Source organism: Gobius niger (assembly GCF_951799975.1).
Source record: "Gobius niger genome assembly, chromosome: 23".
Classification (NCBI taxonomy): Eukaryota; Metazoa; Chordata; class Actinopteri; order Gobiiformes; family Gobiidae; genus Gobius; species Gobius niger.
Window position 1 is genome coordinate 9,463,369 of NC_136874.1, and position 15,054 is coordinate 9,478,422.

The 15,054-nt window shown below is 43.6% G+C and overlaps 2 protein-coding genes across 3 annotated transcripts in view; both read left to right on the forward strand.

Moving 5' to 3' along the window:
• The first annotated feature begins 2,813 nt into the window (after positions 1–2,813).
• On the forward strand, positions 2,814–5,520 carry nhlh2 (nescient helix loop helix 2). Its single transcript, XM_079581957.1, has one exon. The coding sequence runs from the start codon at positions 2,846–2,848 to the stop codon at positions 3,215–3,217; it is 372 nt and encodes a 123-aa protein (XP_079438083.1). The 5' UTR covers positions 2,814–2,845; the 3' UTR covers positions 3,218–5,520.
• A 4,518-nt stretch (positions 5,521–10,038) lies between these two features.
• vangl1 (VANGL planar cell polarity protein 1) overlaps positions 10,039–15,054 on the forward strand; it is a 36,002-nt gene continuing 30,986 nt past the window's right edge. The window contains exon 1 of one of the 2 annotated variants that reach the window (XM_079581838.1): positions 10,039–10,235. The gene's annotated coding sequence lies outside the window, so the exon portion shown is untranslated. The remainder of the gene's footprint in view (positions 10,236–15,054) is intronic. The other variant, XM_079581837.1, reaches the window with a different exon arrangement.

Here is a 15,054-nt window from a genome sequence, read left to right on the forward strand (position 1 = left end):
ATTGCATGTCAGTGCAATAGAATGGGGTGAAAATGGGGTGAAAATGGCAAGTACGCTGGGGTGTTCGAGTTACTGATAATTAACTGATAAATACTCATGACTACTGCATAGTCATCTGACCCGAGAATACTGCATATTAATGAGATTGTCACTAAATACAAAGTTCATTTATAATCAAGCTGGGCCATAACTTTTGTAAGTAGACAGAAATGGTTACTGGCTTGAGTGCACAGAATGCAAGTGAGATATCTTAGTGCGTGTTGGAGGATTATTACTGGAATTGTCATGACTAAAGTAAACGTCATCCTTGAAATAATTGACCAACCTCTGGTGACTAAATCACCCTGCTGTTTCTCTGTCTCCAGAGTCCCTACATCAGCTGTGGGATGTAACTGCACAAAAAGAACTGCATTGGAGGGCCCTTCTTGCCTTTGGCCCAGAGCCTGACTGACAGAGTGCTGGTCTGGGCAGAGCAGACCTTCGAGTACCAACCTCTGAGCTCCATCTTTGGTGCGATTAGAGGTAGCGTGTATTCTCTGACTTGTTTTGTGTGTGTGTGTTTAATGTGTGTGTGAGGGGTCCAGCTGTCAGGAGGCCTCTGTCTCCTGCTCTTGACATGTCTCTGATACGCCCCACTGTGTGTCTCTGAGTGTCACTCTCTCCCTGGACACGGTCAGAGCCCAAGGCAAGCTGTCCATCACTTCACACACGTCCATGTACTGTCCCCTCACATGCACTGCATTAGCTCTGATAGCCCTCACATACACACAGCAGCAGTTCTGATACAGGCCTCCTGGCAGCAGGCGCGTCTCACTGTCTGCGTGGAAGTGGCTGTGGGCCACAGCAAGTCATCCATGGTTCCTCTTATTGTTTTAATCACCTCGTTAGGCGCAGCTAGTCGCCGCACTTACTGGCCAGTGCCTCTCCTCTGGATCCCTGCCCTCCCAGCCCGGCGCTGGTGGTGCCACCAGGCAATGAGAGATGCATGATGGGAGAAGTTGACTGAAGGAATAGAAAGGATGAAGATCTTCAAGTATTGAATAACCAAAATGTACCAGGTATAAACTTCTATTGAAAACCAGATTATTATTTTTTTGTCCAAACAACAATTTTGAAAAGAAAGTATTGGCTTCTTTATCCCCATGATATTTTGGCAATCACATTTATTTTGTCTTTAAGTATAAGTATCATTTAAAGAAACAACATAAATATTTCAGTATTTCATCACAAGTTAAGTACAAATTTATATCTATGCCGTTTGTATGGCTTATGCAAACATCAAAGGTACATTTTCAGCTTTTTAACCAATGTTGTAATAATTCGCAATAAAAATAAACCCATGAGCAAATATCCAATTTAAGTACATTTTTGAGAAGTGGAGAAACAAGCAAGTCCATCCTGTGACTGATAGCAGCTTAATGAATGTGCTTAGGATAAGCTTCGTTGTAATGGGTTGTAACTGTTTTTGTGTGAACATGATTTCAAGGTCCGATAACCTTTGAAGAGTTTTATTCCAGTGTTTAAATTCAAATAATCCCCTGCTTGTGCGTATTCAGACCAGATCTTCATTTTGAAATCATTACTGTTCTCTTAAACACAAACGACGCGCACTCACACTTTTGTTTCCATGCTTTATCGTGCGCGCACATCTCCGCTTTCCCTTTGCCCACTGCTCCCACGGGAGCGCGAGCGCTTCAGGGCTGAGGGGCGCGAGGAGGAGGTGTGTGTGTAGGGAGAGAGAGTGAGGAGTGAGAGAGGGAGGGGGCGGCGTTAGACAATGCCATTCCTCAAATATATTCCGACCCTGAAGTGAGCCTTTATTAGTGGGGCTCGTCCGGATCTTATCTCGCACATGACACCGGGAGAGCACGAGCGCACAGACCGGATTATCCGCCGCACAGGCTTCTGCTCCGCACACTCCTCACACCGGAGAGACGCGCGTATCTTGCCTTTATGCTTCTCCTCATCCCGCGGACTGTGCACTTTCCCACTATCTGCACGTCTCTCCTATTGTCTGGTCGGGGTTCCGCGCACATAGGACGCACCATTAGTATTTTATCTCCACATCTCGGGTCTCGTGCCACACTTCAAGTCTGAGGCATTCTCCTGTTTACTACACTGAGCCATCAGCCGCCCATGGTGCAATCCAGCCAAAAAGTCCCACAAGTTTACATATACATTACGCGCAATTTTGACTTTTACGCAGCGTTTAAATCTCGTTTCGCCGCTGGAAGATGACTTAAACTCCACTTAAGACTTCGTGTCAAAGCCTGTAATACATCTCAAGACTTAATCGAGGTAAGTTTTAGTCCAAATCAAGTATTGTTTTTGACTTCACTCAAACGATCTGCGGATGTTAAGAGTATATTATATTCTGTCTCCATGCTGTCAAGTCCGTGTGGCCTGAGCCAAACAGATGTGTTCATCACACTGTGACAGATGGCCTGTTCTGATTATGGTAATTCAGAAAGCAGAACAGAGCTTTAAGAGGTGCTCACAAGTAGTTTGAAAAGAAAAATAAGAATAATCACATGTTATGTTTATACTGTTGTTTTTTTCTGTCTATAAAAAGTAAATATCCTCCTTTTGTTTTCATTATAAAGAAATGTATCCGATATCTGCGTGTGCATTATTTATGAACTGTAATGTTATGCAACGCGTGTGCACTATTAAAGTGTAGCTCATTCATGTCCTTGAAGTTGTACGAACTTAATTAAAATGAGTTGTTTTAAATTTAGACCAGAGAAAATGCCTTTATAAACTTAAATGTTTTTTGAAAGATTAAAAAAGATGTGCGTGTGTGCCATAGGTTCTTTGGAGAATTGAGCCCTAAAACGAGGCAAAAATGATGCTGAGTCCGGACCAGGCGGAGGCGGATCTTTCGTGGACTCAGTCCGACCCGGAGTCGTTGCTCAATGGGCTCAAGTCTGCGGGGTGTACGTCAGACGACCCCATGGAGAGTGACGAGAAGGCCAAATGTAAACCTGACCAGCCGCTGAGCCGCGAAGAGAAGCGCAGGAGGCGGAGGGCCACGGCCAAGTACCGCTCGGCCCACGCCACCAGAGAGAGGATCCGCGTGGAGGCGTTCAACGTAGCTTTTGCTGAACTGAGGAAATTACTGCCCACCTTGCCCCCGGACAAGAAACTCTCCAAGATAGAGATTCTCAGACTGGCTATATGCTACATCTCTTATCTTAATCACGTGCTGGATGTTTAGGCCGCACGTATAGACTAATTCAAGCGTTTTGGACTCGGGCGCACGCTGTGCGTAATTTGGTCATGGCAAGGCCAGTGTTTTGGGCTGCTAAACCTCCTGCCTGTGATTGTTAATGTTGACGGTTGTGAATATTTTGATCCGGCCACTTTCAGAAAATTTAACAATTAAAGGCACAACATTTAATTAAACAAATCACGAAATCTGGATTTTATGAACGAACAAAATCAACATATATCGCGTTAACAGAATGTAGTCATTTCCATTGATTTCTGCTGTCGGTCAGGTCCTAGTCCTTTGCCATCATTGATGTCAGTAAAGGCTCCACCTGTAGCAGCTGCCGTGAGGTGCTTGCCATATACCTTCTTGGACTGAGTTGACACTTGTATATTGGCTGCACCCGCTGTTGTGCGCTTGCAAGTGTGTTCACAGAAAGGTTGCCGCAAGTTGTTGCTTCAAGTTATACAGTGAGTCTCAACTTAGCCTATAGCGGAAGTCCTAGCCCAAACAAAGCCTAAAGCGACATGTCGTTTGAGCTGTTAGATGCAATAATAACACACAATAAAGCATTTAAATGCCTTTTACATTTGACAGCTTAGTACCGTGCCCGTAATGTCTAATACAGACTTATAGGCCTACTGTGTTTTATGGAAACATCCAGAGGGCATATTCCTTTGTGGGACGTGCGTAAAGGCCGATGTAAGAAATGATGCCGACGAAATAGCTGCTTTAGATCTAGTTTAGCTTTCCTAATGGAAGAAAAAAAATCCAATAAGTAAGTGCCACTTATGACATATGAAATTGTGACCTTAATCATGTCTCAAAGTGTATGGAATTATTTATTTGTCTTTATATTTAAACTAATTTATTTATTTATGTTTGTATTGTGATGTCTTTTAATATGATTATATTGTAAGTTATATATTTTACATATTTTAGCTGTGAAATTGACCTTGGAAAGTGATGGTGTTACTTTCAAAATGCACTTTTTGTTTTCATGGGTTAAAGCATTGCTTGAATTATTTGATTTCTTGTTGGGTGTGATGTAGGCTATGCCATTATCTCTTGGTTATGATGTTGTCAATAACAACAATAAGCACTTCAAGATGGCGCGTAATGGCTCTATAAATGTTTATCTCCCTAAACTGTGTTGAGAGGTGCGCTCCCAAGGAAAGAAATTGCTGTCCTAAATATAAATGAAATTCCTGTCTGTACAGGCCCACACTGTAGTCGCGACAATGTGAAACGGAGATTTACAAAGGAGCAGCTCCTCTTTCCGCTGTGACCAAAAAAACATGACAATTTGCCTAAATTTATGATCTGTAATCGTTTATGTGAGTTAGATGAATTGGTTGTTAATTTACCTGTCTGCTTTGTATTATAAAATCAAATAAGTAATTTTCTAGCGAAGAAAAGAAAACATATCTTCTATCCAAAGATTGTCTGTGTCTTCAGGGTTGTGTAGGCTACTTGTTGCTTTATGCAGATCTTTTTGTAGTAGAGGTATCGTGTGACAGCTGGTTTCTAATGGACAAACTTTTCATATTTTCTGGTGTTATTTTTCATTAAAAACGGAAAAGAACTTGATGAGAATATATGTGTTTGCACTTTTTTTTGTCCATTCAATATGAAGTGGAAAATTACAAACCAAATCATCGCGCGCGGCGGGGCTGATTCAGCTGATTGCGGTGATGAATCGAGCGCGGTGACGTCAGACGCGCGTGCACAAGCGATGGCATATGTGCGCGCGGGGTAACACTTGATGTGAGTGGGCGAAACGGCACACGTGGTTCTGCGCGCAAATATGGGCCATAATAAACACACGGTAACCCAGTATGGAAATTACGCACAGAGCGCAGGGATGATTAGGGCGGTTTGGAGAGAGCCACGGAGTCAGCTACTACTGTACGCACACACAGCGGTCAGCAGCTTAAGGCAGTGGTAGCCTACATGTGAGCTCCTGGCTGAAAGGCTCGTTTCCTCCCCAGAGAGGGGGCAGGTGTTACTCCAGACGAGCCAAGACAACCAAATTACTGGCCGTCTGGCACCTCCCGTGGGAAAGCCGGGCAGAGAGGAGAGATGGGAGCGATGGAAATTTATGAGCGAGCAAGCACTGAGATGTAATTTTGCCAAATGGTACGAGAGAAAGATCCAAATATTTATAGTCATGTGTGGTATAGGCCTTGTATCTGCCCATTGATTGCGCTGTAGGCTTGTAGTCAGGTGTTGAACAGGGCATGCATTAGGTTTTTTTTTTCTTTTTTTTATCCAAGCTACGGTGGATTATGATGAGTGAAGCTTTTAAGGCTTGGGTGGCCCCGCTGGGAATCAGGCCCTTCACCTTTGAATGGTTATAAGCTGTCCATGAGGAGCAACAGTGTGTCCTGTCATATCTATTTTGATATAAAAAGACAGCTTCAGTTATGAATTGTTTGGCAATTATAGAACATTACTATTTCTCTTCCCTTTAATGTATGAACAACTTTCCATTTGTTTCATTTAATATTCTTGTAGTGTGGTTTCGCAAAAGTTTTGTGGGAACAGTTTCTATGTTTCTTTTGTGAATCTTAAATGCAATAATGGAAAAAAAAAACTGGCACTGTTTAGCATCTCTGTCACAGCACAATTGCTTTGAAACATTAAATAAAGGTCTGATAATTGCTCCATTTCCATTGGAACATTGGATTATTCAAACCTGACTGGTCCAATTTTTCAAAATGACATGATTTTGCTCAAAATCCAAAAACACCAATTTGTCGCATCAACAGATTGTCCACTTTCAGAAACACAAAACACGATTCTGCATTTCTGGCATTGCGCGCGGAGAGACAGACTTCTGCCTGAGCTTATTGAATAGAGCGGTCCATCTGTACGACGCCGTGAAGCACAAGGCCATTTGTGCATCTCATCCCAAAAGCTTCCGTAGCATCAGTCCTCTTCAATTTATTCTTTAGAAAGCCCAGAAGGGTCCAGGGGAGAGCGGAGGAGTGGCGGGCAGGGCGCGCGGTGCTGTGGGGCAGTGGGCAGACCGGTGCATGTGAGAAAGTGCCATGTTTGACTACTACACCCCTCTGTCTTTTTTCCACTTTACAGGCTTATGCAATGACGCAGCCCTCGGAGTGAGTGACCATATGCCATGAGGTATACGAAGACAGCAGGGCCATTATCAGCGCCTGGACATCCCTTCTCCTCATCACCATTCAGGTAAAAAGCCCAGGAGCGCGCACACCCTGCTCCACACATGCTCCATTCTGAGGGGCCCTGTAGAAATTGGACTGGGATCTCGAGTATGACAACAAACAGCCATATGTTCACAGTACGCCGAACAACATTTGGGCTTTTTTGTTTTGTGTGTGTGTGTGTGTGTGTGTGTGCTTTCTTCTCCACCACGCCGCTTGCATTGCGGTTCAAGGCGAGAACTCCCCTGCGTCCGTCTCTCGCAAATTACCCACCCCTTTCTAGTTTCTTGTTGAGGTGTGCGGTAAGGGTGCTCGTGCCCAAGTACAAAAAACTGGAAGGCTGATCCATGTGTTGAAATGCAGCCCCCGGGATGGGCCGCATTATCCCTGCCTACTTCACCAGCAGGGTCCTACGTCGGGGGCTCGGGGCTGGCTCGTGGCCCCTTTGTCTCCAAACAGATGGAAATGGGCGAGAGGAGAAGGGAGAAGTGGAGAGTAGAGAGAGAGAGAGAGAGAGAGAGGAGTGGCATGAATAGTGGAGGGAGAGGGGGGGGGGGGGCGAGATGGAGTCAGTCTGTTGTCATTAAGTGCTGCATTGAAGACCATATCCCCCCACAATGCGTCAGCAGCAGTGGATGGTCCCCCTCTCATTCAGAAGCACGCTCGGACCATCTGTACCGACTGAGGGCCCGTCCCGAGGTGTGCGCGCATGCATTAGGCCCAGGCACCAATCTGGACGGCCAAAACACTCGTATTCATTGGGCTTTTCCATTTGATTAAGATCTTTGGAAATCCAATTGTTGGGCTTTTGTCGCGAGCCTCTTTTTGAGGAGACATTTTCATAATCACTCCGACATAAAGCCTGTCTTTGAGGTTACAGTTTCAACTCAAATAAAAAATTAAAAAAAGTAATTTCATCTCACTGTAAAAAGAACTCTTTGTATATTTGGATTTCACATTCAAACTAAATTTGCTCCAAAGGACACTTAAACAAGGACATTACATTATTATAACTGCATGGATGACATTTTTCTAATTCACCATGTTTGAAGGCCAATCACATTGGGGGAGAAAAGCACTGAAGATATCAATGTAGATCTTTTATTTCCCACACATCTTTTTATGAAGAGCTGTAATCATTTATTTTGTTACTCAGGCGAATGGGAACTTTGACCCAAGACAGTTTTTTTCTTACTCCCTTTTTGAGTTGCATATAAGGCCTACAATTTGACCGTATGGTATTTGTCGAAAATAATGTCAGTTGTTAGTATTTCCTTCATAATTGTACATGACTTGTACATATGATTCTCATTTGATCCACTCTCGATCCATCCCTGAAGAGCATGGGCGCACCTGACGCTCCTGCCGCCTCCATCTCCTCCCTCAGATGTTGCGTGTGGTCTCATAAACCCTATGCCTTTCCGCTTCGTCTTCATTTTTACGCGCTTTCCTTTTCCGCCTCTATTTACTAAAAAAAAAAAGGAAAAAAAAACTCCTGCTTAACTCATAAACTCCGTGTCTTTGGGGAGGGATCCATCCATCTTCCGGACACCAAATTGAATTGATCTCAGGGGCCCCGCATCACCGTCTCAATAGGGGCCATCTGCGCGCGCTTCCCCGCTTTGAATAAACCTGAAAAATTGACAGCACGCGCACGCTGTCACAGGACACGCGTGGCCCACAAAAAAAAAAAAAAAAAAAAACGCAGACTCGCGACTATCACCTCCCCCATACAGCTGTGTAATGTGATTTCAGCGCGTTCTCCGCAGCTGATGGGTTCACACAGAGCGGCCTGGGCTTTTGTTAATTTCAGGCACAATTTAATATCACGAAGTCCTGCGTTTTCCCTCTAATGCATCACTCGAGAAGAAGAAGAAGAAAAAAAAAACTTTAGGAACACGGTTGGAAGAATTAAAGGCATAATAAAAAGGCACCAGCTAAACATTTACTAAGTTTATCCTTCCGAAACAATGTCCCTGATGCATTAAATTAAGTCTTAACGTGATTAAACTTCCCTCATTGAAGTCTGATACAGCTTTATCCTTATGTAATGGCGCCAGAGGTCCACATGGTGGCGCACCAATCTTACTACAGTCTGTTATGCAGACATTACTGAACCAAACTCTGGCTAAAACTAAAAGATCATTGAGAGCGAAATGCATTTCCTGGACAGCAGTTTCCAGTAGGCCTTTATATTATTTCATTTTTGTAAAACTTACTCATTTAAAGTCATACATAAGATAAACATATTGATCTTTCAGTGGAAATGTTCACTTGTTATTGTAGGTCTGATCTCAATACACTTAAGACCAGAGTTTATAAAGTGCAGCTCGTAAGAAAAGTGTGAACACAATCAAAAATAACTAAGAAAATCATGTTTTTTATCATAATAACCAGGACATTTCCAATCAGATGCCTTTATTGAAATGGTCCAAATCCCCGGCTAAACACAGGTTATTACTTGAATCTTTTACAGGATGTTTCAGGGCGGCACACCCTCTTCAGCCCCACATACTTGACACTGCATTGATGTTTATTTGACTCCCAGTGGGCCGGGGGGCTCGGGGTCGTGTCCCAGCGCTGACCTCCATTGTGTTCTGGAGGGGATGACTTATATCCAGGAGAGTGTGTGCTGAGAGCGCGCGCTAAAGGATGCGCTTCAAAGCAAGGCAAAATATTGATTCATATACAGCCGTGTAATTGCTGGAGGCGTCTGTTGCCTTGCGCTTTGAATGTTGCTGTGTTTGGACTGCGAATGAGATGGCCTGTGCCCCTTTTGTCAGACAACACAATAGAACAGTAAAGTGAGAGGAATGAGCAATCAATCAGACATATAGAGATTTATGTTTTAATCGACTTTAAGTTGACTTAATTACACCACAGACCAAAGGCGTTATAACATATAGCAGAGGATCTGTGATTCATGTTCACAATAAATAACCGGTGACACAAGAAATACTATATATAGCTTTTCATTATCAGAGGTAATTACAGGCTGGAACTGGGAACAAGAGCAAGACTGTTAAGGCTTGAATTGGTTGGTAGACAAAAAATCTTTTCAACATATTAGAATCATCCATCACAGACAAATATAGAAAATAAATAAAGATTTAGATTGTATAAAAGACAGTAACAAAGAATATAACAGCTGCTTTAAACCATAAGTCTATAATGTTTCTTGGAAAATCTTGGGGTAACCTTCACTTACTGTTCTGTAAATCAAGCTTTGAAGCAATTCAATTTGTTTACATTCTTGGCTAAGAGGCAGCTCGAAGCCGTGCCATTGTGCTTCTCCTGTGACTGTGGTCAAACCTGATTTGTATCTATGTTTATGTTGTTCCACTCAGCAGACTCTGACACTAACATTGATGCACTTGTCTGTAGCAGATAAGGCTGCTCTGTCACCGCCCTGACTCACAACCGGAGAAAGTCCACGTATTACATTTGGATTATTAAATCACATATATGTCTGAAACCTTGCAGCTACTTTAATCCCACACACATTTACTTTACATTTCCCATTCTATCTCTCAATAGGGTTCAATTATAGACGCCTGGTTACCTACTCCATTTTTACTCATCTGATTATGCAGCTGTTCTCCCATGACAATTAAGCAGGCTCATTTATTTCCAGACGCCCCCTACCGACCGGCGTGTGGACTGCGCCCCATGCATGCACACATCGAAGCACTGCCCCCTGTGTGAATTCCTGACTGCCAGGGTGATTCCTACCGTAACTAAGGGCTGCTTCCTACTGTAGGCTACCGCGGGCTGTGGGACAACTCTTTTGTAACGCCTGGATAAATAACCAAGCACGTGGATGATATCCCCTCCGACAAAGGGTGAGTGTGGCTTAATTGGGAGCATACGGACGCTCATATGTATTCTGCAGATGTGTAGCTCGAGGGCTCAGTGGGGCGAGAGGCTCCTTATAGGCTATAACGTCCTGTCTGGATCCCCGTAGCCGACATGGATGCGGGTTAACGTGCGTCTACCCGGTATCCTCCGACGGACAAAGGCTGCTGCGAAATGTTTCTCTCGGGTTTGTGTTAAAAGGGAAAGAACTGGGAACACGCCCTTGCTGTTTTCCTACCTGTATGAAAGGGGGAACGCTTTCAACTTCATCAAAACGCGTGGAAAAAACTGCAGTCAGGCGAATGCGTAAAAGCGGTGTGGTGAAGTTAAAGCGCAGAACGCGTCTTTTTCTCCGGCTCATGATTGTTCCTCGCTACCTGAACAGTCTGATCAACAAGCGAGTCACAGACATTACAGGAGTAGTTCAGGGGGAGGAAAAAGTCAAGTGTGCTCCGTACGGTTGAATGGACGCGCATTAGCCGGCTGGTCTGGGTCGCCTGTCAGCTGTGCGAGCTTAACCCGCCGCAGCGTGGTTGACTCGAATGGCCATAATGCTCCCACTAATAATGAGTTGAGATGAAAAGTTATGCGTGAGCCGAAAACACTTGTGAATAGAAAGAGTCTTAGCGTGCGCGAGGCCACAGGAAAACCAGGGAGTTTCCTTATGTGCTTGTGCGCTTGGCTGCCGGGTCACTCACAGGTAAGACTGGCGCATTCACACCACAGTCCCAATAACTCACCTATACAACGGGTTATCGATCTCTTCTGCACCTTCCCCACACGTGACGTCACGTCTTTCTCTCTATTTGAACGTGCCACACGTGTGCTGTAGCCTAGCTTTTTGGACATGGGGTGGATTAACATGAATGACACTCCACACAAGCCAGTAGTAATCCATGGTTGACTGACATTCAGTATATAGTTCAGTACTGTAAGGTTATTCTCTTGTCCAGAGGTGGAAGAAGTTTTTAATGTCGGTGCTTGAGTGAAAGTACAGACACAGAAAGAACAAATTTATGACTTTGATATGTTAGTAAAAAAGTTAAATGTCAGTGCATGTCTTATCAAACAAGGTCACAAAGAAATATGTTTAAACCACTATTCAAATGCTTCTACTTTAAATCTAGTTGTCCATGTCATAAACAAGACGGTCACATACTCCTGTAATTGTGGAAAAAACACCTCAATAGAGTTAATAGTCCCACAAAAAGAAACTCTTAACGCATTCCTAATCCATATCTGTCATGCCAGGCCGAACATTAAGCAGTGTCGACAACATAGTCAGAGCTCTGTGGAACATTAGTGACAAGTTGACAACAGTTGCTTCCCCGCCATAAATTATTCAGGACCCTCATTATCATTGTGACTTTTATGTTTGGAGACGAGGCAAACGGTTGTGGCTGGCGCTGCTGTGAAAAGGTTTGATCTGCTCCCCCGGTTTTGTATGTACCATAGTGCAGCCTCCTCTGACAGCACAATGTATTCACTGTGATGATGACACCTGCCAACAGCTACAGCAGCCTATGTGATGGGAGGAGATTGACAGGATAGGCAATGGACAGGCAATGGTAGTCGACAGATTCCCTATTTTGGAGTACATAGGGGATGCTCATGTGTCGTTGCTGTCTGTTAGCTGTAACTCATTGGAATAGGTGACTGAGCATTGTTGCATAATGGGCGTAATAGTGTTGACTTTCTTCCCCAATGCAACAACTAGTTGCCGTGGTGAATTTACAAACACAAGACCAGATCAAACCTAGAGCTGCCCCCGTCTCGGATTAACAGGTTTTGAACCAGATCTCCTTTTGACATGAGGTTATATAGATATGTTGTTAAAGTGATGCTACTACTTTTCAATCAAATGTTGTAAATTGCTTTGAAAATCTGCTATTTTAGGGGGAACTAGCAAACTAATTGTAGGGAAAAGTAGAGAAAACAGAACAACTTTAGCCTCCAGGTCACGATGGTAATTACAACACATTCTCCAAATGCTTTTATGTGAAGCTCCAGTCTTTTATTATTGGTTTATGATCATGGAATATGCCAGGAATCTCAGTATCCCGGTTTTGACAACACTATCCAACGCTCTGTTGCCAGTTGTCGCTTTGTAGCAGGCCCAGATTGCACACTAGCTCCCAAGCATAGTCCGTAAAGGTCGGATATTCCGTTCCTCGCTTTGATCTGACGAAGTGAAAGCTCGTACTTAACAAGCGCATTCACAAGAAAGCCCCTTAATGTGTTTGGTGTAATACGAGAACCTGTCACTGGGAATTAATATAATAATATCATGCTATAACAACTCGAGTGTCAAAACAGCGCCAGGATCATCTGACAGTTGCGAATGCGCTTTCTGCTGTTTCCTAGCAACGCCACCGCTAATGCAACAGGTAGATTTGGCAGCCATGGGTTTGGGGCCATTTTTTTTTTTATGCGCAGGCAACTACTGAACAGTATTTCTTCACTTGAATTTGCAGATTTTAGGTCAGATATCACATCCAGGTGCATTACTCTGACTGTAGTGCAGTGACATTGGGTTTGAAGCACCTTCTCATGGACACAATGATCTTATCTGAGCTGGTAACACTGTGGGTCTCCCCCCTGTGCAGACGACTTTCATATAAATAGTTGGACGATGCGATGATGAATGCGATCAACACTACACGGCACGCTAACGCAGACTCCAGATGTATGGCTGTCGTGCCAAAAGCCTGCATCCCTACGCAACCAAGCGGGAGGTGTTAAGTTCACTGACACTCGGGAATGCTGATTGAATTCCACGCAGCTAATGACCCTCATTTGGACAGGGACCCGGCATGTGACCAGCGACGGGGGCAGACTTAGGCGTCCACTGTTCCCCCTGTCTTGTGATCACTGTTCTCCCTCGCTCCTTCACCTAAGTAAGTCATTATGATTTTACATGGGCAGCGACGTGCCTGTGATTGGGAAGTGTTATGGTGTGTGTAATAGATGCACAACTGCCAGGGCGTCATGGTTACGGACCAGGGAGCTTGCATCTGCGAGAGACAGGCACAAATGAGCCGCAGGGTAACATCATTTCATTTCCAGCGCTGGATAGATACAGTATGATAGGGTCATTATTACTTTGTGTTATTCTACTTGTAGACAGGTCAAATATAGCAGTATTATTTTAGAATCTGGCTGGTTCGGTGGTTGTCAAGTAAATGAGAAGACTCACTGTTGGCACAAGCACTTATAGGGCTCTACAATGTATCATCAAATCATAATCTATCGTAAAATAATCTGACTGATTTCCGAATCTTTGTCTAACACAGCCATAAACAAAACTCTTAATAATGTGCAAGCGTTCAGTTTTAGTCACAATTTACCACTTTCATTACATTTTAGTTAAGTTTTCCTCCTGATTTCCTATTTTTAAGTCATGCTTAGACACAATGTAACCTCTTCACCCCCGCCTTAACCAAGTGCATTTTCTCCAGTTTGGCTTTACCCAAATCTAAAAGCTTAGAGATCTAAAAGAGATACAAAATTGATTGATGTTGATGATTGATGTTTTTCCTTTGTTGCCATGTCACCTTTTTCTGTTCTTTTTTATCTAATTTTTGCCATATTTTGTCGGATTTTTTATTGCTTTTTTGTTTTGTTTTTTTGTGGCTTATTTATTGCGTTTTTGCCTAATTTTCGCTACTTTTTTGTTGAGTTTTTGTCACTTTTTTGTTGCATTTTCATCCTTATTTGGGTCACCTTTTTGTTGTATTTTTTTTGCTTTTTGTTCCTCTTTTGTGGAGCTTTTTGGTAATTTTTTACACTTTTTTTGTTGCTTTTTCATCCTCAATGTCTTGTCGTTTTTGTTGCTATTTTTTTTTCAAGAAGTTTTTAAATTTGGGTAAAGCCAAACTGGAGAACATGTATGGGTTCAGGTGGGGGTTAAGAGGTTAATGGAAAAACAAATTCATGAAATACCTTTTATGGGAGCGTAGTCTAGTCTTTGTTCATTGGCGACAGTGGCACAGATGGTAGAGTGGGTCACCTCGACCATGATCAGAAGGTGGTGGGTTTGAATCCCGCCTCCTGCAGGTGCACAGTCGTCGTGTCCTCGGGCAAGACACCTCACCCACTTCACCCTCCTTGCCTGCAGTTCTATGTTGGTGTATGAACGAGAGTGTGAATGGGTGAGTGGTTCCTTGATGCACTTTGGGTGAGTCAGCATGGAGTTCGGAAAGTTGTTTTTGTTTGTTTTGACACTTAAGGATTGAGGGTTTTGTTCAGAATGAAAACGATGTAAGTGCAAGATTTTCAAACGGCCTCCTTTCATCAAATTGGCCTCTGCTCCGATGCCATGTGCTCCATACAAACTCAGCCCGGGTGACTCCAATCAGCGAGAGGGGCTCTTTTTTTTGTGTGTGAAATGCGCCACAAAGCTCTTTGACCACTTGTGTGTGTCTCCTACAGAGGGAAGTGGTTTTCAATGGTGGGGCAATCAAAGCGTGTCCACAAAGGCACCGGGATTAAGTCACGAGCTTGAAAGGACCACATGCTGCTTTGCACTTGTACTCGGTGAAAGAAAGGACGGGATGATCGGCTTGCATGAAAGAGGCCTCCAAATGAAAGCATAACACAACATCTCATTTGGTTCATTAGGCGCCTAATTTGCTGCTAAGGAAATGCCGGAATTACTCTGCGCCGTCGCTTTATTTATCCCTGCAAAAAGGGTCCTGCTTCTGCTACTACTACAGCGGCTTTTACAACCACTTTGACTCTTCGGTGGTCATTGATTTGAGGCAATGTTTCAAATGAAAGATCAAGTGCGACATGACCACAATTAGC